The sequence below is a fragment of the Schistocerca nitens genome, chromosome 7, assembly GCF_023898315.1.
Source record: "Schistocerca nitens isolate TAMUIC-IGC-003100 chromosome 7, iqSchNite1.1, whole genome shotgun sequence".
Taxonomy (NCBI): domain Eukaryota; kingdom Metazoa; phylum Arthropoda; class Insecta; order Orthoptera; family Acrididae; genus Schistocerca; species Schistocerca nitens.
In genome coordinates this window covers 565,980,678-566,006,918 of record NC_064620.1, presented here as the reverse complement: position 1 = coordinate 566,006,918, position 26,241 = coordinate 565,980,678, and the positions used below count along the sequence as shown (strand labels likewise).

At 44.9% G+C, this 26,241-nt stretch overlaps 1 protein-coding gene across 3 annotated transcripts in view; it reads left to right on the top strand.

The window, feature by feature from the left end:
• The window catches only part of LOC126195077 (THO complex subunit 5 homolog), a 158,826-nt gene that overhangs the window by 70,628 nt on the left and 61,957 nt on the right, over positions 1–26,241 (top strand). For all 3 annotated transcript variants that reach the window (XM_049933536.1, XM_049933535.1, XM_049933537.1), the window contains exon 10: positions 14,614–14,716. In XM_049933536.1, the coding sequence (XP_049789493.1) occupies positions 14,614–14,716 (103 nt within the window). The remainder of the gene's footprint in view (positions 1–14,613; positions 14,717–26,241) is intronic.

The following is a 26,241-nucleotide window of genomic DNA, read 5'->3' as shown; positions in this document are numbered from 1 at the left end:
ATCCAGCTCAGGTGAGTGCCTACATGGACTGCTTCCCTTAACCTCCCCCACTCAAGTTAGTGCTTTATCCCAGCTGATGTCTTTGTTTTCCCTTCTACCTTGATCTGACAAAATGAAATGTGTAACTCATTAGGAGCGTTGCACTTTCTAATTCTGTGAATACAGCACTACATCCTCAATGTCAACAACTGTTTGTAAGCCATCTAGATCAAGGGTTCTCAGTATTCTATATGGGCATCACAGAGGCAACATGTATTGTTTCCATTAGATCCCTTTCATTGAACAGTAGTTAACTTTATTCATTGCCCTTTTTGTTAATGATAATAATAGTCTATTTCTTCTTACAGGTGTGCTATATGACTGTGTGTGTAAAATTATTAGGGACTACAATTCAGATTTTTGTAATGTCCTCACATCTGCCTATTGTTAGTTCTGACAACTTTTACAAACATGTAGGGAATGTAGCCAGTTTAGGTGGTTATAGTTGACCTCGTACAGTGTGTACTGAAAAACTTCATAATGCTCTATCCTTACTTTTATCTTTCCACATGTGCAATTGAGACATTTGTTTAATATAGTCATGAGTGTGTGGTGGATTGTACTGTCTACATTACCATCACATCCAAGGAAGTGGAGAAAGATGGTTTTCCCCATTCCTGGATGCCCTCCTCAGCAAAGTAGTGATAGAGTCTTAAGAACATGGTTTTTTGGGAAACTGGTGCTTCTGTATCCTACAACCACTAGCGTTTGTCATAATTTTCCCATAGCATGATACCATGCTGCATGTATGCTCATAGGTTCACAGAATTTCCAGTACATATAGCATCCCTGCTGAACTATGTCGTCTTGAGACAGTGGTATGGACACTTTGGAGGCTCCCGATACATTTCAGACTACTTATTGACACCTATGATATGCCACCTTGGAAAAGGTAATTCAGTGCTAAACCCACTTCCAAGACTCCAGACGAGAATGCTAGAGGTTACTTTTTAGCATTAGGGAGGGGCAGAAGTTCCATGGGGCCTCTTCTGGGTTGTGAGGTGGATGCAGATAGGACCAGATTTGGAGTTCTTTGAAAAATGCTTGTGTTTTGGCCAACCTGTAAGTTACTTCACAGATGCAGTTGAATGAGTCTTCATCTTAGTAAGTTATGCTCCAGTGTACCAGTTGTCATTGATTCCCTTATCTTCTTCTGGTGTGATTATCTGGATGTGTTCACTTGGAACAGAGAGGGAAAAGAAACTGTTCCGTATTCTTTTGCCTGCACTCTTTGCTCCCTTCACTTTTGTGAGACAAGCATTAAGGGGCTGATGATGACGAAAGACTGCTGCTTAACCTATGGCTCAAATTGATAAAGTTGGATTTTGTTGTTATATTGAAATTGAATGGTGTTTCTTCACTTAGACATTGCAGAACAACACAGCAGTAACGAACACTTCAGTATATTTGTAGTATGACTTTTGGAGTGGCTCTGCAACAAACTTGCCAATTGGTCTTGATTAACATCATGGACATCATTTAATTTGGTTGCAGTTTTGGAACATTTCAGTGTTTTGATACCTATGGATTGTTTGTGAAAAATATCTTTGGCAGTTTACAGTGCGTAGGTATCTGGTTGATGGCTGCAGTGCCTCTGCTTTTGTCTAAGACCCACAGTTCCACCTGGTGTCCAATATGCTTACCGTATTTACTCGAATCTAAGCCGCGCTCTAATCTAAGCCGCACCTGAAAAATGAGACACGAAATCAAGGAAAAAAAATTTTCCCGAATCTAAGCCGCAGCTGAAATTTGAAACTCGAAATTCAAGGGGAGAGAAAAGTTATAGGCCGCATCTCCAAATTGAAACAAAGTTGGTCCATTGTAATATTCGACAATTTAGGTCGAATGAATGACAATACAGCTACAGTAGTTTGGTTCGAGTCGTAAGCTTAGCAGTTAAGCTTTACCAGGTAGCCATTGCTATGCGTCAGGCGCTCCATCCGTATTTATACGGGTACCCTTCCTTTTCCACGTGCTTCGTCTGGTTTGAATTGATTGCTTAGTTTTCTTTGATCTGATAAGCGCAGTTTTCTTTGTTATAGGTGTTTACATCACTCTAAGCTGAAAATGCATTACTGTACTGTGTCATGCATTGTCGCATTCTGATGGTGCGTGTTTACGGCCTGTCGCCGCTCGCGGCATGGCTTGCTTTTGTGCGCGCTACCGCCGCTTACAATAAAAAAAAAAGAGAGAGAGAGGAATCGTCTCATTAGCGAAACAATGGCAAGAAACTGCTATTTATTGTTACTTACACTGCTGCTTTCTTTGGTAATGATCAACAAGAATCAAATAATAGACTGCATATGATAAAAGATGTTCTGAATGGGAGTTAAGCAAAAATTTTTCTGTGTTTGAAAATCTTTGCAGGCGCTTCTTTAGTACATTACATTCTACACAGAAATTAGAGTCATCTTAGATTTAAAAATCTAGTCAATTGCCGTGCTTCATTTCTGACTGTATCACTATTAAGCATAAGAATAATACAAATATAAACATGACATGATATGTATATTCTTCCGCGTTTGCTGTTGTCTCACTCTAGTTTCGTAGTTTATTAGGCAGACAGGATTTAAATGAGATAGCAGCAAACATGAAACAATACATGGCAAAATGTTTATATTCGTATTATTCGTATGGTGACGAGAATACTGCATGTGATTCACAATTTATAAAAGTTCCTATTAGCAACCATCTCTTCTCACAGATAGGAAAAAAATTCAGAACATAGAGTTGGCCATATTGACAAACATCCCAAACAGTCTTGCCAGTCGGATTTTTGTAGTACATTGAAATGCTGGTACATTCGAAGATGAACAATACGGAATTTGTATTTACTTCGTTGGATAATGTATGAAAATGCAGTGGTCAAAACTCGGGGCGGAGAAAAAAGCTCGTCTTCCACCTTTTTTTTTTTTTTTTTTTTTTTTTTTTTTTTTTTTTTTTTTTTTTCCTGACGCAGAGGTTTTGGCGCCAGCATTTATCTTGGTGCCTATAAAGCATGCCTATGTAGCGCTACATATATTTGACGGCAGAAGTAAGTTGTGGCAGCACCCACCAACATTTTTCAGAACTTCCGCTTGCTTTGCACTCGATTCTAAGCCGCAGGCGGTTTTTTGGATTACAAAAACCGGAAGAAAAGTGCGGCTTAGATTCGAGTAAATACGGTAGCTGCTGAGTTCGTCCACCTTTCACAGTTAATGACAGACAGTGAGACAGTCATGGATAATAATTCTGAAGATTATTGCGAGAACTGGTAGCATGACCATCTCTATATGCCTTAACACTGAGCATGGAGCCAGGTCTCTGGTACTCAGGTAATTGCAGGAAATGGAAAAATGCTGTGAACCTAATATTAGATCATGCCAATTAAGATATTCTCCATAGTTTTGAAAATACAGTTAAGATTCCCTCAAATGGCTGTGTGGTATGCAAACTTTTTAGCTTTTTCTGTGAGCACTAATGATAATAGTGGCTGTAATCAGTGTAAAAATTAGTTACTGAAATGTTTGTTATTGATGCTTTCTAGACAGTGGAGGTATCTACATCTACACATGTGCTCCGCCAACCACTGTAGTATATACTGAGTGCACATCTTGCTAGTATTATTAATTTTCTTTGTTATTCCATTTGTAAATGGAGCAGAGGAAAAAAACTGACTGTGTATATGTGTCTGTCTATATTGGCCCAAATCCTCTCGTACAATATTCAAGCTCAACCCTACATGAGACACCACTGTCACAAAGTCGTTTTCAAATTCAGGCTCTCTAAATGTACCTAACAGCATTTAATGATCACTATATTGTCTTTCTTGCAAGGATTCTCATTTAAGTTCATGGAGCATTTCTGTTAGACATTCACATCAGCCTACCTATTACATTCCTAGCAACATGTTTCTGAATTCATTTGATGTCTGTTGTCCTGCCTACTTGATAAGGACTCCAAACACTGGAACAATACTCTTAAAATTGGTTGCACTTGCGTCTTGAAGACAATGTTCTTTACAGGTGCAGGCATTTTCCCAGAGCCCTTCCACTATAACCAAATCTTCCATTCACCTTCCCTGATATTAATTTTATATGATTGTCCTATCTTGTATTGCTTCTTTGTATTAGCTCTGGACACTTACATGTTGTGAGATGGTCATGACATTCATGAATAATCTTGTAATCAGATACTATCAGGTTTTTTTTAACTTTGTTATGGGCATTATCTTACATTTGTCCACAGTTAAAAGAGCTGCCACTCGTTACATTAAGTGGAAATTTTTTTTTTTATACCGTTCCTTCCAGTTGCCCAGTGACGATACTTTCTAGTACGCAACAGCATGTTATAGTGCTGCGGGTCCAGTATGATGAATCATCTACAGTAAAATCCCCTTTTAACAAATCTCTGGTGACTGAAATATTTTTTCCTTAAATGAGGGTTTCCTTTAATAGTGGTTTAGCTCTGATTTGCTAACGAAGTTACCCATAATCATAATTTGGCCGTATAGGTAGGACTCTTTAAGCACAAATACACATTACTTGCCCCTAACAAATCCTAAAATATATATCAATGCCACAAGCTTTTCACTAGGCATTTGTTTTAAAGTTACATGTAAAATCACCAACTGGTGACTAAATTGAAAAGCAACATCTAGAATGAAGAAGAAATCATATACATTGTTTTATTTGTCTAATGGCATAGATAAATAAGATTGCACTAAAAGGAAAAAAGTCCTTTAATAGTATCCATTATTTCTTGAATAAAAAAAATGGAGAAGTGTAGTTCGCTTTTTTCTTGCTAGCGTAGCATATTGAGGAGAATTGTCATTCTAGCAGATTGATATCAGCTACAACCAACTTGTCTACACTGAATGAGGAAAATTAGTTCCTAACAGCTGCAGCAAAACTTAGTGCAGCTGAATACTCTTCCCCGTCGTTGGTCACCACTACAACCACTGCCACCCGCCCAATCTTCTACCTACTGTGCTTGGTTTTTTTATTAAAGCACCTTACAGTAACATACATCTGCCTGATGTGCAAAAGTGAGCATATCTTTACAACAAAATCCTGAAATGTTACTGTTATAACCTTTAATCACCAATAATTGCGTGGATATTCAAACACACTCACTTAGGAACAATAGCTCATTACATGATAACAACTCAGTATCTCTTACTCGACTGCCGTGCCGTGACATGCGGCCGGCACCGTTCGTAGCTAGGTGGCGCTCCCGCGCTCAGCTGAGTTGCGGAGCGCCTCTATCGCCGTTTGCGGAGCGCCTCTATCGCCGTTTGCGCATACTGTCATGGCGGCACTGTTAAATGTCATGGCACTGTCACAACACTTTTTCCCCCTTTGGGGGGGAAAAAAAAAAAACACTCACTTTCTTGGAGACACGGACAGTGCGGAGACATTCATGGCCTCTTGTGAGGCCCCGAGAAGATCCCGCGGAGGGACACGAGAGTGTGGTCGAAAATGTCCAGGACGGAAGTTCGTGCGTGGAACGTGCCTTCTGGACGAGATGATGGGTGAAAACTCCGGAGCAGCATCCATAGGTGTCGTGGACCTGGGGGTGTGCTCCAGCGAGATGGGTCCCGGAGAAGGCAGCGTCGCAACTGGGGCCGGTTCCGGCGTACTCGGAAGCGGTAGCGACGTTGGCTGCATCAACACGTACGGTAGATAGGCAGCAGCAACAGGACTGGCTTCTCGGGCTGGTGGAGGCGAAGGAAGGGGCGGTGGCACCGGCGTGGCCACCACTCGTGGGCGCATCTGGTCGTAATGGCGAACAACCATGCCGTCGTCCGTACGTATTTCACAAAGCTGGCGACCGCGAAGAGCCTTGACCACCCCAGGAATCCATACCCTCGTGCCCACACATCGGCGCCCACCGAGTATTTTCCCGCACTAGGGGACACAACACAAGGCCTGACAGGGTGAAGCAGGTGCAGTAGAGTGCGCGGTTGGCGGCCATGCAAGAGTTCAGCAGGGCTGCGATCAGCCAGAGGCGTGAAGTGATAAGAACTCAGAAATTGGAGCAGAGCGTCATTTGTGGAAAAATCACTAAGGAATTTTTTCATCTGGCTTTTGAAAGTGCGGACAAGGCGCTCGACCTCCCCATTCGATTGCAGATGGAAGGGCGGTGCTGTAACATGATGAATCCCTTGTCCAGTACAAAAATCACGGAAGGCCTGCGAAGTGAACTGAGGGCCATTGTCCGTGACGATCGTGGATGGAAGACCTTCTAGCGCAAAGATTTTGGACAAAGCCAGCGTCGTCGCCGCAGTGGTGGGCGACGGACATCGAACAACAAACGGAAACTTCGAGAAGGCGTCAATCAACAGTAGCCAATAAGTACCGAGGAAGGGGCTGGCAAAGTCAGCATGCACCCGTTCCCATGGCTGCGCCGGATCAGGCCATGCGAAGGGCATTGTACGAGGTGCAGCCAGTTGTTGAGCACACTGACCACAGGCAGCAACCATGTGGGCGATGTCCGAATCAATACCGGGCCAATAAACGTGCCTGCGGGCCAGGGACTTAGTCCGAGAAATACCCCAATGGCCTTCATGCAACAGTTTGAGAACATCTTTGCGAAGAGAGACTGGCACCACGACCCGTGGAGATGCGCCATCCGTGGCCAGAAGAACGACACCATCACGAACAGACAGACGAAGGCGCAAGGCATGGTAGTTGCGAAGGGGATCAGATGCCTGGCCCTTGGTCCTGTCCGGCCAACCCCGTTGATCAAAACCGATCACCTGACGCAGGACCGGGTCCTGCGCAGTAGCCGACGCGACCTGTGAACCTGTAAGTGGAAAACCCTCGACCGCACGACGTTCTTCCTCATCAATGTGGAAACAGAGTAGTTCATCACGATCGAAAACCGGGTCGGGGCCCATCGGCAATCGCGACAATGTGTCAGCATTGGCGTGCTGGGCCGTGGGGCGATAGTGAATCTCATAGTGAAAACGAGACAAGTATAAGGCCCAATGTTGCAGGCAGTGAGCTGCCTTATCTGGAAGCGACGCCGATGGGCTGAACAGAGAGACCAGCGGCTTGTGGTTGGTGATGAGGTGAAACTTAGAACCATACAAAAAAATGCTGAACTTTTTTAGATCATAAATGATAGCGAGCGCCTCCTTTTCAATTTGAGAGTAACACCGTTGCGCATCGTTGAGGGTCTTGGAAGCATAGGCGATGGGTCGTTCCGACCCACCCTCATACCGATGGGCGAGAACAGCCCCTAGGCCATACTGTGACGCGTCAGTTGCCAGAACCAAGTGCTGACCCGGACGGAATGTGGCAAGACAAGGCGCCGACTGCAAATGAGCCTTCAGGCGGATAAAAGCCCGCTCACACTCGTCGGACCAACAGAAAGATACGTTTTTGCGTAACAGCTGATGCAGAGGATGTGCTACCGCCGCCGCAGATGGAATTAATTTGTGATAATAAGCAATCTTGCCTAGAAAGGCCTGAAATTCTTTGACAGTAGACGGCCGGGGTAGAGCGTTAATTGCCGCAACGTGCTGACGTATAGGACGTATACCCTCATGGGACAAGTGGAAACCAAGATACACAATGGGGGGGTTGGAAGAACTGTGACTTGTCCAGATTGCACCTCAACCCAGCCGAATGCAAAACCCGAAACAGTGAACGCAAATTGCGAAGGTGCTCCTCAGTGGAGGCCCCCGTGACAACAATGTCATCCAAATAGTTTATGCAGCTGGGAACGGAAGCCGTGAGCTGTTCCAAAAACCGCTGAAAAATGGCCAGTGCGCTAGCGACGCCAAATGGTAACCGCTGGTACTGATACAACCCACAAGGAGTGTTGATGACGAGAAATTCCTTGGAAGAAGCATCCAACGGCAACTGATGGTACGCCTCCGATAAGTCAAATTTGGAAAAGAACTGGCCCCCAGCGAGCTTGGTAAATAACTCCTCAGGACGGGGAAGAGGATAAGTGTCAATGAGGCTCTGAGCGTTGACAGTGGCTTTAAAATCACCACACAATCGCAGACTCCCGTTTGGTTTAGAAACCTCCACGATTGGCGATGCCCATTCGCTGGAGGTAACAGGAAAGAGAATCCCTGAAGCTGTTAACCTGTCTATCTCAGCCTTGACAGGTGCACGCAACGCCACCGGAATAGGGCGTGCCCGGAAAAACTTAGGGCGAGCTGTAGGTTTAAGAGTAATGTGGGCTTCAAAATCCTTGGCACGACCCAGACCAGCAGAGAACACGGACGAAAATTCAGAACACAATCCATCCAGCTGTTGATACGGAATATCCTCAGATATGAGGTGCACATCATCATCAATGGAGAACCCGAACAACTGGAAAGCATCATAACCGAACAGGTTTTCAGTGCCCGCATGATCCACCACATAAAATGTGAGGGGCCTAACAACAGACTTGTGGGCAGTGGAAGCATCAAACTGGCCAGTGATAGGAATTTTCTGTTTATTATAAGTTCTCAGATTTCGCGTAACTGGAGACAAGGGAGGGGACCCAACTCCAAATACGTGCGAGAATTAATGAGAGCTACTGCAGAGCCAGTGTCCACTTGCATGCGAATGTCTTTATCCAGAACACGAACAGTAACAAACAACTTATTTGTTTGAGAAAGCACACAGTTAACTTCTATGTCCGATGCCTCGTCCTCGTCGACAGGAACTTTAGGGGACTGACACACAGAAGCAATGTGGCCTTTTTTCCTACATGAATTACACGTGGCCCAACGTTTTGGACACATGGCCCTGTCATGCTGTACGAAACAACGTGGACAAGAAGGAAGTTCGTGACGAACCTGCTTGTGTGGTTGCCGTTTGCTCTGCGAGCGTTGCAGCCCAACGCGATGTTGCTTACGCGAGTGAACCGCCGCCACATCTTTGTTCTCCTGTGAAACAGGCAAATTGTCCGTGTCGAAAGTTGACTGTACAGCGCCTACATCACACCACGCGTCTATTTGCGCGCCAGCAGCGTGAGACACTTTAAAGGATTGAGCGATGCTTGGAACTTCCGACAACGACGGGTTTGGCAGTTGTAGGGCACGTTTCCGAACTTCTTTATCAGGGGCAAGCCTTAGAATAGCCATTGAATCAGCATAAGACTCATGATGAGTGTCCGTGACAAACTTACATTTCCTACTCAGACAGTGTAGTTCCGCCGCCCAAGCCCAGTAAGATTGATGGGGCTGTTTACGACACCGGTAGAACGCCACGCGGGCGGCAACGACGTGGGTGTTTTTTCGGTAATAGTTAGACAATAAGTCACACATTTCTTGGAAGGACAGAAAGGCAGGTTCCCGCAGAGGGGCTAACTGAGATATCAGCTTATAGATCCGTGGGGAAATCCAAGATAGAAATAACTACTTACACATAGGAGCGTCGACAACGCCGAAAGCCAAGAAGTGTTGCCACAAACACTTCTCATAATCCTCCCAGTCTTCAGCGGCCTCGTCGTAGGGAGGGAATGGAGGCGGAGAAGAGGAAGACAGATGATGAGTAAGCGACGTCGACAACGACTGAATAGCAGCCATCAGCTGTGTTTGTTGTTCAATGAGCGCTTGCATAAGCTGTTCCATGTCTGCCGCGTCACGAACACACAAATCCACAACGCAGTGAAAATATCCGACCTCGGCGCCCAAAAGTGTTATAACCTTTAATCACCAATAATTGTGTGGATATTCAAACACTCTCACTTAGGAACAATAGCTCGTTACATGATAACAACTCAGTATCTCTTATTCGACTGCTGTGCCATGAGATGCGGCCGGCGCCGTTCGTAGCTAGGTGGCGCTCCCGCGCTCAGCCAAGTTGCGGAGTGCCTCTATCGCCGTTTGCGCGTACTGTCGTGGCGGCACTGTTAAATGTCGTGGCACTGTCACAACAGTTACAAGTACTGGATTATGGGTTAACAGCATTTGGGTAAACCATCCTCAACTGGTACAGAACAACCAGCAGAATTCAAAACAGTTTGTTGTTGCAGCATTCCAGGCAGCAACAAACATGTTTATAGCCTGTAAAACATTCATTCTCATTACATACATTCTGTTGACCTCTGCAAAACAGCAATTCTGTATTTAGGTTTCACAGGATGAATTACCTTTAGGTGTAGAGGCTGCACTTGACTTACATTTAACAGGTAGTACATTCCTTGAGGAGTGTCATTAGCTTTGGGTGTGCAGGGCATCTACCAGTAAGAAGAATGATCTTTCTTCCTACTGCACCCATCTCAGCATCTAAACTCCTAAGAAACTACATACAAATTTCAGCAGCTATCCAGGCATTGCCAATAAAATTGTGGCTGCGTGGTAGTGTTTTCATGTTTTCAGATCACCCGGCTATTTAAAACCTCACTGTTAGTAATGGCTGCAATTTTTTGCTGCTGTTACTATTAATGTACATGGGGGCCACTGCTTTTTCCCCTTTTACAACATTGTTAGGGTTTTGTACATCAGTCGGTAAAACCTGAACTTTGTAGAATCATCTTTCTTAGGCGATGGTCAACAGCATGTACAAATTTTAAAAAAATGCATAACACTGTGCTGTCTGTAATAATGTTATTTTATTTTGCTATCAGTTTTGGTACTGAACAATCATCAATGGCAGGAAAATTATCACAGATGTATCACATGTCATGCATGCTTTGACATAAGTTACCACAGAAAACCATAACGCCAGGAGAAATAAAAAATTGTGGCAAGATTAAAATATGAGGGCACATTAGGTTAGCTGCACAGCTTATTAAGTATGACACCATGTCTGATCAGTAAAGTGTATGGTTACCTGAGGTAACTATGTATTTCAGACACACCATCCAGCTACATGATCTTTAGCTACAACGAACTGTGCAGTTTCTTCAGATATTTGTACAGTTTTCACATTTCTATCATTGCCTGTCACCTGAACCTCAACCTCTTGCTATCATTACCTTCATGGGAGAAAGGATGTGCTTTTAGGTTTTATTGAAGGTTTCTGGAACTTTCCTGAAGATTGGAATATAGAATGTGTTCCATATTCTGTGTGTACAATGTTTTAATATGAATCTAAAATGTTCTGGAATCTAATGTGTCTGAATGGTCTAGTGAAGAAAATGAAGAACATGGCTGTAGTCACACAGAAAACTGCAGATCTCATATTGCTGTTCCCCATTGTCATTTTATCATCACGGACACTGAATGGGTGTTTTTTATAAATGATAGAGCACAGCAGTCAGCCTTTTTTTTTTTTTAAAAATCCAGATTTTTGCAAGTGCCTAGCCATTATCAATGCACTATTTTTTAATCTCGATGCATGTTAGTTCCCTGTTGTTCAGGTGTCAGTCACAGTTCACAGTTTCCAGTTTTTGTAATCCAAAAAACCGCCTGCAGCTTAGAATCGAGTACAAAGTAAGCGGAAGTTCTCAAAAATGTTGGTGGGTGCTGCCACAACTTACTTCTGCCGTCAAATATATGTAGCGCTACACAGGCATGTTTGTAGGCACAAAGCCAAAAACCGGCGCCAAAACCTCTGCGCCAGTAAATAAATTAAAAAACAAAAAGGTGGAAAACGAGCTTTTTTTCTCCGCCCCGAGTTTCGACCACTGCATTTTCATACATTATCCAGCAAAGTAAATACAAATTCCGTATTGTTCATCTTCGAATGTAGCAGCATTTCAATGTACTACAAAAATCCGACTGGCAAGACTGTTTGGTATGTTTGTCAATATGTCCAACTCTATGTTCTGAATTTTTTCCTGCCTGTGAGAAGAGATGGTTGCTAATAGGAACTTTTATGAATTGTAGATCACATGCAGTATTCTCTTCACCATAAGAATAATACGAATATAAACATTTTGCCATGTATTCTTTTGTGTTTGCTGCTATCTCATTTAAATCCTGTCTACCTAATAAACTACGAAACTAGAGTGAGACAACAGCAAATGCGGAAGAATATACATATCATGTCATGTTTATATTTGTATTATTCTTATGCCTAATAGTGATACAGTCAAAAATGAAGCATGGCAATTGACTAGATTTTTGGATCTAAGATGACTTATTTCTGTGTAGAATGTAATGTACTAAAGAGGCGTCTGCAAAGATTTTCAAATGGAGAATAATTTTCGCTAAATTCTTGTTGAGAACATTTTCTATCATACGCAGTCTATTATTTGGTTCTTGTTGATCATTATCAAAGAAAGCAGTAGTGTAAGTAACAACAAATAGCAGTCTATTGCCACTGTTTCGCTAATGAACAATTCCTCTTCTTTTTGTAAGCGGCGGCAGCATGCACAAAAGTAAGCCATGCTGCGAGCGGCGACAGGTTGTAAACACTCATTATCAGAATGTGACAAACAATGCATGACACAGTACAGTAATGCATTTTCAGCTTAGAGTAACGTAAACACCTATAACAAAGAGAACGGCACTTATCAGATCAAAGAAAAATAAGCAATCAATTCAAACCAGATGAAACAAGTGAAAAACAAAGGGTACCCATATAAATACGGACGGAGCGCCTGACGCATAGCAATGGCTACCTGGTAAAGCGTAACTGCTAAGCTTACGACTCGAACCAAACTACTGTAACTGTATCATCATTCATTTGACCTAAATTGTGTCTCATATTACAATGGACCAACTTTGTTTTGATTTGGAGGTGCGGCCTAAAACTTTTCTTTCCCCTTGAATTTTGAGTCTCAAGTTTCAGGTGCGGCTTAGATTCGGGAATTTTTTTTTTTTTTTTTTTCCCCTTATTTCGAGTCTGTTTACAGGTGCGGCTTAGATTTGAGTGTGGCTTAGATTAGAGTAAATACGGTATCTTGCATTAAACTGAGATAGGAAAATAGCTTAAATTTTAACTTATGCATAAAAACTAAAAGTTTACCCAGGCACCAGTTGGAAGATGTTGGTACATGTGGGTACCAGCAGTGTGGAACCACCAGGGTCGCTCACTCATTTGGTACGCAGTGTGCATTAGATCAAGATAATGCTAACACAGCAACAAAAAGCATCTCGCAATCTCCATTTCAGCAGGTTCGATTCAACTGTGTGCCGTGATTTTCTCTGAGAGTATGGCACTGCACTTCCTACTGCTTCAAGCAGTTAATGCTGGCAGCAATAGTTTCAAGTTACTAGGGGTTTATATAAGGGGAAATACCTAGAATATTCTCCTTCAAGACATAAAGCACATTCAACAGTTTCGCCATAAAGGGCATATCAATCTCGCATTACACTATTAGTCTTCAAGGTTGCCTGATCTCATGATGGTGTCCCTCCGCCCCACCCCTCCCCCCTCGCCTGTCTTGGGGAAGGGGATTGCTTTGTGAAAGATTTCATCTATGTGCCTCCCCTTCCAACAAGTCTGGTTGAGCTGTGGTGCTGCATAGCAATAGTTTTGGATGAGTCTGAGTATCAGTTAGATAGTAGATGTTTATTGTGTTTCCAGTGGGAGGGCACCGTGAATACCTGTGAGAGGCAAATCCTGAACGTATTCATGCAAAGTACTCATAAGTCAGTATGTGCAAGCTTGTAAAAGATATAGCCTTGTGAAATATGATAGTTTTTTTTTTTGAAAATAGGAACTTCGTAGTTCCATTCGTAAATTAATATTCACACACAATATTTCTATCTTCACTCATATAGAAGATATAGTCTGGTGAAATCAGGTGAGTCAGATGGGCGTAATAAAAGTTACAGTCAGTTTCTTTTATGAGGTAGATAGTGACTGAATGCTTCAGGGAAAACTTGAAGAATAGCCCACACAAACTTTTCATTCGAGCCGTGACATTAGGGAGAGATTTCAACTTAATAGCTATGGTGCAAAATATGACACGGGTCTCTGTGACAGCGTGCTAATGGTCTTTTCCAGATTTTACGTGGAGGAAAGTAACTGATGTTTTACTTTCCATAGAGGATGGAGTCACTAGAAACAAAGCAAAAACTCAGATAGGGGCAACAGACTGGCTTGATTTCAACTAAACTATATTTCTGAACAGAAGGTGTGATTAGAAATTATTTCTGTATTAGTGAACAAGCATTTGCATTTATCTGCAACAGCCTGTGTGAAGAGGTGCACTTGCATTATGTGTGTTTTATTTGATCTGATTGTGGCTGCATTTTCTTACGTAATTTTTGGATGTTACACTTGTTGTCTTTGTTATTGTTAAGGATAAGCTTCCATATTATGTACATTTGAGAAGAGCCGTGCAGTGCTAAAAAAATTGTAGTTAAGTGTTAACAGAAATGATATATTTTGATTGTAACAATAGTATGAACAGGGTAGTATCTACTCAGCATATAACGGAGATTCTGAGTCGCATATAGGCACCATGAAAAGACTCTCAGAAAATAAGCTGTCAGCCAACAAGGGATTCATCAGAGATAGGACGTACACACACTCATGCAAACAGAACTCGCACACATATAATCATCACAGTTTCTGATTGTTGAGACCACAGCATGTGTTTTTTGTTTTGCCTATCTGCGACTCAGCATCTCCATTATATGATGAGTAGCAATTATTCTTTTCATAATATTGTCACAGTCCATGCTGGGTTTTCCATTGCTATATTTTGACTATGCACTTTAAAAATTGTTTCATGTTCTCACAGCCAAAAACTGCAGTGAGCCAGGCTTGTGTTGAAAATGTGATGAGAGGCATTAGACAACGTTTGAAGGCCAGGTTAGCACTATGCTGCCAACTACAGGCTCTAGGTTTGTATTAAATTGAGTGTGCATATTTTCAATTCATTATTAAGTATTTTGCTCTTCTTGTTAGTCACTAGATCCAGAACAAAATATTTTAATACATTATTAAAGTTTCTCATTTTTGCATGTAGAGTAAGCATAATCATAAACACATTTACAGTGCAAAAAGTTAACAGGGTTTTTATGTGTCATTTCACCAGACTAGGTGTAAATTATAACTATCGTTGTCGGATGAGATGTCTGATGTCGTCGTGAAATTTCCACAATATTTTATCAGCGCAGCTGTCAGACATCTTCCTGTTTATGCCAGTCTCAGAAGAAACTGTGCAGGCATGAACATTCCTTGTATGAACAAAAGCTCTTCTTTGTGGTCGCCATGATTTTAACATGGTCAGTGCTGGATGCTATGCTGTTCTAAGTTGGTACCCTGTGTCCCTGTTCAACAGATTAGTCGAGCTACGAGTTTCCATTGCTTCTTTAATAACACTGTCTTAATATGAAGACAGTGACAAGAGAATCTTCATGTTTTTATATTGCATAATGTGTCTTGATCTGAGACGATGCTCAGCCAATGCAGATTTCTCTCGCTACACCAGATGTGTGTGTCGTCGATGTTAACATGTCTGTCCTCCATGTTGCCACAAGTTTTTACAGTATGTGATAAACCCACAGTTACAGAGAATCTTGATAGACACTAGGCCTTCTTAAACCAAGATTATCTTTCAGTGAGCCTAAAAGAGCTCTGAGTTTTGTTGGCAGACAAAGACACATTTAACTTTGTTTCTCCAATAATCTTCCTATTTTTGAAGAAATACCACCAACATATGACAAGATGACCATTCCTCTTTGTTTTTCACTTTCTTCCAGCTCCTCACTCTGTCTAGCATGTACTGGGTACAAGGCATGGCATATCTTGCGTTCAGAATATCCATTATCTAAAAATACGGTACAGAGGTGGCATAGCTCATCAGATAAGCTGTCTAAATCTGATATGGCTTCTGCTCTGTGGAACAATGTCACAAGCATGCCACTTTGTTGTGCAGAATTGTGACAGCTGATTGGCTGCATGTATAAGTCTGTAAGTACATGTGTGTAAGTTCATGGTGCATAGTGTGACCGAAGGTGCCATCTTCTTTTCTCCACATCAACACGTCCAGGAACGATAGTTCACCATTTTTCTCCCTGTCATCATAAACTTGATGTTTCACACACTCCATGTTAGTTATTTGCATGTTACATGACTCTTATTCTTTTTTCCCTCCTGATATTTCATTTGCTTTCCAAAAATGACACACTTTTTCAATGAAATATTGTTATGTAGATCATTTACATAGAAATTTACATTAAAATTAATAGCAGATATGGGCAGATGTTTGCCTGACTCTTCTGCTCTCCCCCACACAAAGGAGGTGGGGGAGGAGGAGAGCACACTGTATTTAACCCTCGAGTGGGCGCGCTGTTTTTCATAACACGAGCTTGTGTGCCGTGCACTTTGTACACTTGTATGGAATAGCTAACTTTATGTATGATCAGAATCACAGTTTAATCTTTGTTTATTTAAACAGCAAGAAAATAAACTTACATAATACGTCCTAAACCACCATTTCATTAAACAATAATAAAATAAATTTTCGCTATAACATTCTGTTGCCAAGGACAGTGTTACAGAGACAATAATGACCCACTCAAAGCATTAAGCAGTGCAGTTGCATCAGACCCCAGCCAGCTGCTTATTTGGTCACTAATTATCTTGTAGACAACTGCCTCAATGTGGGATTATGTTGCTAGTTCGTAATCGGGGTCACTTTTTTGCATGGATCGCAATTTTTTTCTCGCCGAGCTAACTTTGTATTTTATATTACTGTTGCTCACTTGGATGTATGAAAACACAATTTATCGCTGTTTTACCTGAAGCAATAATGAAAGAATAGGTATGGGTTTGCAGTTGTGGAACAAGAATGGAACCGCACAAAATCATTTTATTTTTGGTTGGCACATTTTATACACAGGTGCGCCCACTCGAGGGTTAATAACAATGGATGTTAAGAATTATTGTGTGCTTATAATTTCAATTTGTTATTTAAAATTATTTGTGTTGTTAGTCATGCTTATGGCTGCTGCCTTTTCATGCACTTTCGTGTTACATCCAGTGCAGTTTATCTTAACCCTGTCTCATCCTGTTCCTTCCTCTCCCCACTTCACATACATTTCATTTCTACACCATACTTTTTTCTGTTTACAGCATTTTTCCCTATTCTACAGGGTGTCTGAAAAGTCTTTCCCTGATTACATAAATTGATAACTCAGGCTAGAAGTAAGATACAAATATGAAACTGGTGTCTAATTGTTTACAAACTATCAAAGTTTTTTTCACACATCAGTAAACTTCCACATGAGCACCCTTGGTAGCACATAGCATGTGTAGGCGATATTCAATTTCCGTCCACACATTAGCCAACATCACTGGAGGGATCGATTCAACAACTGTGGTTATCCGTTGCTGCAGGGTTTCAAGGTCTGGTACACGTGTTCGGTAGACCTCATTCTTGACATAACCCCATAAAAAGAAGTCTAATGGGGTTATGTCAGGAGAGCATGGAGGCCAAACCGTTGGCCCATCACGACCAATCCATCGCCCAGGAAAGGTCATATCGAGATAGGCACGGACGTCCAAACCCCAATGAGGCGGTCCACCATCTTGCTGAAACAAGACATCAGGTTGATACTGAAGCAGCTGAGGAACAGCATACAGTTGCAACATGTCCAGATACACTGCAGATGCGATGGTAGCCTCAGCGAAGAAGAATGGCCCGATAATTCGATCGTGCAATAGCACGCACCAAACATTCACCTTTGGACTGCCTCTGGTGCACTCCATGACCTCGCCAGGGGGCTGTGAACCCCAAATGCGCACATTATGGCGATTCACTGCTCCACTGACAAAAAAAGGTCGCTTCGTCGGAAAAGGCAATTCGTCTGAGATAACCATCATTGTCCTCAATACGTGATAGCATTTCGACTGCAACGTCATATCGACGTGTACTGTCATTGGGCAACAAGGCCTGAACGATTTGCACTTTGTATGCACAAAATAATAAACGTTTGTGTTAAATGCCATGGAGAGAGCTTTTTGGCATCTGAAATTCACGTGAGGCCCTGCGCACCGATTTCTTCGGACTTCGCAGAAAAGACTGCCTTACAGCTTCCACCCTGTCTGCTGAGGTTCTTGGTCGACCAGACCTTCGAAGGGCAGCAACCGATCCTGTGTTGTTGAACCTCTCATACTAGGCTTTAATGCTCTTGACATCAGGTGGATTCCTTCCAAATGTTGTCTGGAAGTGTCTCTGCACTGTGGTTGGTGATCGTGTGTCATGGTACCACAGGACACACTGTGCCTTCTCCTGATTGGTTAACATGGCTTCTTGGGCACTGAACCTCATCCACTACTTACGTACTGCGAACCTAAAAAAAAAAAAAAAAAAAAAAAAAAAAACTTTGATAGTTGTAAACAATTCGACACAAGTTTCATATTTGTATCTTACTTCTAGCCTGAGTTATCAATTTGTGTAATCAGGGAAAGACTTTTCGGACACCCTCTATTACACATATTATATCTCCTAAATTTTTATACTACTGCAAGAAATATTTTACTAAAATTGGGAGTAGCACAATGTGTGATCTAGGATGCACTATTTCAAAAAGAGGATTAATTCGAGAAAATTATGAGGAGACAGAATGGCTGAATAGTATTTATTTTTGTGAAAAAAAGTTCCAGTAACTTAGGTAGCCATACTTGAAATCAGATAAAACTGTATCTAGTTTTTGGAACTGTTAAGTTTCTTCATAGGGACAAAAGGGGGTTATGTTATTCAGACTCCCAGGATGAGAGTGACTTATCCATTATGGAGACAAGAGGAGATGAGAATGACAGGGTGTGACTGGGGAGGGGGATAGAGTTGTGAGCAGTATTAGGTCAGACGTAATGAAGGAAAGAGTGAGTAGTAAAAATGGAGCGAGATCTTGATTTTTCCTCAGCTCCTTTTCTGCTTACCTCATGGTTCTTAATGGCACTATTTATTCCATATCACCCCCCTGCGGGTTCGGGGGTAAGAATAGGCCCCCGGTATTCCTGCCTGTCGTAAGAGGCGACTAAAAGGAGTCTCAAATGTTTCGGCCTTAATGTGATGGTCCACTAAGTGGTTTGACCACTAGATTTCAAAATTTTCTGTTAGTGCGTACCATTTGGGGAAGGACGCCTTACGTGGTGCATTCTATATCCATCTTGCCCTAAGATCTGGCACAACCGATATTGTCATGGAGTTTGCCTTACACCGAGCTTCCGGCCACATCAGCTGCTGTATGTTCTGGGTAGCATACATGCCCTCCATTATGAACTTCCATCTTCCCCCTCGTGACACATATGGATATTGGACACCTGACATCCAGCACGGTAGCCAGTCCGATGTGGTGGGCTCGTCATGTACCCTCTTGGTGGTAGCCCCCTGACTACACAGGGATCGCACTGCTGATGCCTGAGCTGCTACCTCCCCACATATGCCGAGGAGTAGATGCCTATCCCTCGGGGGATCGGGACTCCCGGCAAAGGCCATCCTGCCAGGTGGTCTTTGCTGTAGCTGGGTGCTGCCCGTGGGGACAGCCCCTGGTCGGAGTGGGTGGCATCAGGGCGGATGACCCGCAATGAAGCGTGGTACATCATCTCTCGCTGGTGGGCCTCCACCAGCAGTCTCTGAGCGATCGAGGTCTAACCTCAACGGCAAGAAATACGAACAGAGATCATTCCCCTCCCTGGCCACTCAATGGGAGGAACGTATGGCTCAAGAAGGCAGTGGAGAATATTCACCCCAGTACCTCGTGTGTACGCGAGTTGATGGGGAATCGTTTATGTCGACCAAGCCCCAGTTTTTTGTGGAGCATTTAGAGGGCAAGTTCGGGGAGGTGGAGGGCTTGTTCAAAATGCGCTCTGGTTCAGTACTCATCAAAACAGCCCTCTGCCCAGTCACGGAGGTTCCTCAATTGTGACAAGTTGGGGGGGTGTTTCAGTTAGCATCACGCCGCATAAGAGTCTCAACATGGTCCAGGGTATTATATTCCACAGGAATCTTCTTCTGCAGTCCGACGATGAATTCCGCGCCAACCTCGAACGACGAGGTGTTCACTTCGTCCGGCGCGTCCATCGGGGTCCGAGGGATAATCAGGTAACCACCGGTGCCTTCATCTTGGCCTTCGAGGGTGATGTCTTACCTGAAAAGGTTAAGGTGATGGTTTACCGTTGTGATGTGAAGCCATATATCCCTCCTCTGATGCGGTGTTTTAAATGCTGGAAGTTCGGGCATATGTCATCTCGCTGTACTTCCGGCATCACGTGTCGAGGCTGTGGACGTCCTTCCCATCCCAATACTCCATGTGCCCCGCCTCCTATCTATGTTAACTGTGGAGAACACCATTCCCCCTGCTCACCGGACTGTAGGATCTTCCAGAAAGAAAGGAAGATAATGGAATATAAGACCCTGGACCTCCTGACCTACACCGAGGCAAGGTGGAAATATGGGCGGCTACATCCTGTGCCAATGACATCCACCTATGCCGCTGCTGCAACACCGGTACGATCCTCTCCCGTGTCGTCACGTACTGTTGCCTCTCAGCTATGTCAGAATGCACCGGCCCCCTTGGTTGTGGGGGGCACTTCCCCCTCTGTTGCTCCTGCTCCATCTACTTCAGGAGCAACACCACCCCAACCATCGGGGACATTAGTTCCCCCTTCCCAGCTGGAGAAGTGTGAGACTTCTTTGGCTACTCTACCCAGGAAGGGGTCCTTTGGGGCCCTCCCATCCCAGGCTTTGCCCAGTGCCAAAGCGGACACCCGCAAATTTTTGAAACAACCACCGATCGCTGGTCGTGGGCCTCACGGTCGTCGTCCGTCCCTGAGACTGACCCAGTGGGGCCCTCCCAGCCAGACCCACCAAAGGCACAGCGTGCAAAGCAGTCGAAGAAAAAGGCTCCCAAGCATCCTGACATTGCGGTGGCACCTGTCCCACCGCAACCTTCCAACTCTGCGTCTGAGGATGAGGTGGAGATTCTGGCGTCTGCTGAGGTCCTCGATCTCGCCGGTCCCTCAGACACCATTGATAGCACTAGCACAGGTGCTCAATCGGAGGCAGCAGGTGACCCAGCGGCGTAATCTGCCTTCCCAGTCCCGTCACGCCTTTCACAGACATGGACAATATCATTCTCCAGTGGAACTGCAGCGGTTTCTTCCACCATCTAGCTGAGCTTCGACAACTTATCAGCCTTCACCCTTTCTTCTGCATTGCTCTTCAGGAAACTTGGTTTCCAGCTATGCGAACCCCCGCCCTCCGTGGCTATCGGGGTTATTATAAGAACCGGGTAGCTTATGAAAGGGTTTCTGGTGGCGTCTGCATCTATGTCCTTAACTCTCTTCACAGCGAGTCTGTCCCTCTACAAACAGCTTTAGAGGCTGTCGCTGTTCGGGTGTGGATGCCACAGGCTGTTACCGTCTGCAGCCTTTACCTGCCACCGGATGGTACTGTCGCGCAGCATGTCCTGGCTGCGCTGATAGCCCAATTGCCGCCACCTTTCTTGTTACTGGGCGACTTCAATGCCCATAACCCTCTGTGGGGTGGGTCAGTGGCAACAGGTCGAGGCGCCACCGTTGAGCATTTATTGGCGCAGCTCGATCTCTCGATTTTAAATGATGGTGCCTTCACACACTTCAGTGTGGCCCATGGCACGTACTCCGCCATTTACCTTTCGATCTGTAGCCCTAGGCTCTTACCGTCTGTCCAATGGAGTGTGCATGACGACCTGTGTGGTAGTGACCACTTTCCGATCTTTCTGTCACTGCCACGGCATCCCTCTTCTGGGGGCTCTTCTGGGTGCCCCAGCAGATGGGCTATGAATAAGGCTGACTGGGACTTGTTCTCCTCCATTGCCGCTATTGAGCCTCTCTCTAATGACGACATTGATGCGGTGGTTCACTCAGTCACCACCAGCATTGTTACTGCCGCAGAATCTGCCATTCCCAGTTCTTCTGGGTCCCCTCGGCAGCGGACTGTGCCTTGGTGGTCGCCTGAGATTGCTGCAGCGATTAAAGATCGCCGGCGGGCGCTCCAGCGTCACAAGCGACATCCCTCCATCGTACACCTTATCGCCTTCAAACGGCTTCGTGCACGAGCCCGCCACCTTATCTGCCAACGCAAGCGGGAGTGCTGGGAGCGGTATGTGTCCACCATTGGCCTCCATGTCACTCCATCGCAGATCTGGGCCAAGATTCGACGCCTCTATGGCTATCAGACCCCTGTCAGCGTCCCTGCGCTCTCACTGAATGGAGCAGTTTGTACTAACTCCGACGTAATTGTCAACCGCTTGGCAGAGCATTTTGCTGTGAGTTCCGGTTCTGCTAATTACCCAGTGGCCTTCCGCTCCATTAAAGAGCGGATGGAACGTCGGAGCCTTTCGTTTCGCACCCACCATCCAGAATCGTACAATTGTCCATTCAGTGAGTGGGAATTTTGCAGTGCCCTAGCCGCTTGCCCTGATACCGCTCCTGGGCCAGATAGCATCCACTGTCAGATGCTGAAACGCCTTTCAGTGGACTGCCAGCGACGCCTCCTCGACCTTTACAACCGTATTTGGCTCGAGGGTGAGTTTCCGTCGCCATGGCGGGAAAGTATTGTTATCCCCATTCTGAAACCAGGCGAGAACCCTTTGGAGGTGGACAGCTACCATCCCATTAGCCTCACCAACGTTCTTTGTAAGTTGCTTGAACGGATGGTGAGCCGGCGCTTGAATTGGGTACTGGAGTCTCGGGGCCTTCTGGCTCCATCTCAGGGTGGGTTCCATAAAGGCCACTCCACCGCCGACAATCTGGTGAGCCTGGAGTCGGCCATCCGTACTGCCTTTGCCTGCCATCAGCACCTGGTCGCTGTCTTTTTCGACATGTGGATGGCGTACGATCCGACATGGCGTCATCACATCCTTTCTACACTTCATGGATGGGGCCTTCGGGGCCCTCTGGCGATGTTTATCAGAAATTTTCTGTCGTATCGTACCTTCCGCGTGCAAGTCGCGGCCTCCCATAGTTCCTCCCGAGTTCAGGAGAACGGTGTGCCACAGGGATCTGTTTTAAGTGTCTGCCTGTTTTTAATAGCCATTCACGGGCTCGCTGCGGCGGTGGGAACGTCTGTCTCAGCGTCCTTGTATGCTGACGACTTCTGCCTTTACTACAGCTCTATTGGCATTGCAGCTGCTGAATGTCAGCTACAGGGCGCTATCCTTAAGGCGCAGTCTTGGGCTGTAGCTCATGGGTTCCAGTTTTCGGCAGCCAAGACCTGCGTTATGCATTTCTGCCGGTGACGCACTGTCCACCCGGAGCCACGGCTTTATCTTGACGGTGAGCTTCTTGCAGTAGTGGAGTCACATAGGTTTTTGGGGGTGGTTTTTGACGCTCGGTTGACTTGGCTGCCTCATATTCAGCAGCTTAAACAGATGTGTTGGCGGCATCTAAATGCTCTATGATGCTTGAGCCACACCCGCTGGGGCGCCGACCGATCTACTCTCTTACGGCTCTACCAGGCGTTAATCCAGTCTCGTCTGGATTCTGGGAGCCTGGCTTATGGTTCAGCATCCCCATCTGCGTTGGGGGTGCTGGACCCAATCCTCCACAGCGGGATACGCCTCGCCACTGGTGCTTTCCGGACCAGCCCTGTGGACAGCATACTTGTGGAGGCGGGTGTCCCTCCACTGCGGTTACGGTGCCAACGTTTGCTGGCCGCTTATGCTGCCCATGTTTTCAGCTTGCCTGGGCATCCTAACTATCGTCTACTGTTCCCACAGTCACACGTCCATCTTCCAGAACATCGGCCCAGGGCTGGATGTACAATCGCGGTCCGCGTCTGAGAACTTCTCTCCGGGCTTGGGGCTTTACCTCTTCCGCCTCCTTTCCGGGCACCTCTGCGTACACCCCCTTGGTGTGTGCCTCGCCCTCGCCTTCAGCTGGAATTGGCACAGGGCCCGAAGGACTCAGTCCCTCCGGAGGCCTTCCGCCACCGCTCTCTTTCCATCCTCACAATGTATCTGGCATTGGCTCGATGGTTGCTGGTCGTGTCGGTTATGCGCTAACTCTAGGGGACCATTCTGAACAATGTTCACTGCCGGCTGGCTGTAGCGTTTACACTGCTGAGCTGGTCGCCATCTTTCGTACCCTAGAGTATATCCGCTCCTGTTCAGGTGAGTCCTTCGTGATCTGTAGCGGTTCCCTGAGCGGTTTACGAGCTCTCGACCAGTGTTTCCCTCGTTCTCGTCTGGTGATGGCGATCCAGGAGTCCCTGCATACTCTTGCCCGTTGTGGCCGCTGTGTGGTCTTTGTTTGGACCCCAGGCCATGTTGGGATACCTGGCAATGAAATTGTTGGACCGCCTGGCGAAAGAGGCCATCAGTACACCATCTCTGGACGTTGGCCTCCTGGAGACTGATTTGAGGGCAGTCTTACGCCGCAAAGTTATCTCGCTTTGGGACGCTGAATGGCGCGGTCTGGCCACCCATAGCAAACTCCGTGCCGTCAAGGAGACGACGACTGTGTGGCACTCCTCCGTGCGAGTCTCTCGCAAGGAGTCTGTAGTCCTCTGCCGACTGCGCATTGGGCACACACGGATGACCCACGGCCACTTATTGCGCCGTGAGGACCCACCCCTATGTCGCTGCGGCTCTGTTTTGTCTGTGGTCCACATTTTGTTGGAGTGTCGCTTTTATCTGTGCTCAGGCAGACGTTTGCGCTGCCTGACACACTCCCTGCCTTTTTAATAGATATCATTTAATCTGAGTGTTTATGTTTTTTAGTGTTGATTCTGGCTTTTTGCCTCCGATTTTAAACTGAGTTTTTAATGTGTTCTCGGTGGTTGGCTTTTCCTTTTTTTTCTCTATGGTCGGCCAACCACCGTCACACTCTGTGTGATTTTAATTTGTCTGAGTCTTTCTTGTTCTGTGTCGTCTGACGTCTTATCTGTTGTTCGTTTTCTTTTTATTCTCTGTGGGTGATTTTAGTTTTTTTGGAAAAAGGGACCGATGACCATCACAGTCTGGTCCCTTTAACCCCCACAAACCAACCAACATATTCCATATCATATTTCTCTTCCTCTCAGTCCATCTTTACTTCTCACTTTGTCCTACCATCTCTTGAATGAAGCTGGTGCAATGATTATGAATGTATTGTTATTTTATGAAGATTTCTGTGCAGATACTTTCCCATTTAAAATATATTTCAGTAATAGCAAATTGAATAATTAGCTGTCTCTGGCATGCCAAAGAAAAAAAGTAATGAGGATCTCTGAAGAAAAACAAACCAGACGCCTATAGAAGAACAGATACATGAGAGAAAATGGAGATGGATGGGGCACACATTGAGAAAGCCAGATGGAGCATTCAAAAAAGAGGCATTGGATTGGAATCCTCAAGTAACATGGAAAAGAGGAAGGCCTAAAATTACATGGAAGAAGACAGCGGAAGCAGAAGCAATGAGAATAAGCAACAGTTGGGTGGAGTTGAGGAAAATAGCCAAAGACACAGATGAATGGCGAGTTCTCCTGGAGTGCCCTGTGCCTCCAAAGGGACCAAAGAAGTGAAGTCAGTGAGTCATGTTACATCAGCAAGAACTATTAAATCGGCATTAGTGATACATAACCTGGCTTTTAACTCTGCACTGTGGGCATCTATTGTTGTGTTTAATTGCTCACAAAACTGTTTTAAATTTTCCTGCAGATTCTCTTCCAAATTTATTGTCAGGACTGGCATATGGTTAAAACACTAATAAGTTTACAACCACTCTTCTCCAATCAGTCACTTTCGAAATGATGTGGAGTGGCTCATACTTCAACAGTGACTGATTGGCGAAGAGTTGTAAACTTAATAGTGTTTTAGTTGTATGTCAGTACTGACAAGAACTATGGAATACATAGATAACTCGCTGCCCTCTGTTGAGTTGTTGTAGGTTGTTTAGCAACTGCTGTTGATACTGCTAGTTGCTGTGTCATTCAAGGGGATCTGTTGAGTACAGTTGTTGTGTTGTGGTCTTCAGTCCTGAGACTGGTTTGATGCAGCTCTCCATGCTACTCTATCCTGTGCAAGCTTCTTCATCTCCCAGTACCTACTGCAGCCTACATCCTTCTGAATCTGCTTAGTGTATTCATCTCTTGGTCTCACTCTACGATTTTAACCCTCCACGCTGCCCTCCAATACTAAATTGGTGATCCCTCGATGTCTCAGAACATGTCCTATTAACTGATCCCTTCTTCTAGTCAAGTTGTGCCACAAGCTCCTCTTCTCCCCAATTCTATTCAATACCTCCTCGTTAGTTATGTGATCTACCCATCTAATCTTCAGCATTCTTCTGTAGCACCACATTTTGAAAACTTCTATTCTCTTCTTGTCTGAGCTATTTAGCGGCCACGTTTCACTTCCATACATGGCTACACTCCATACAAATTCTTTCACAAATG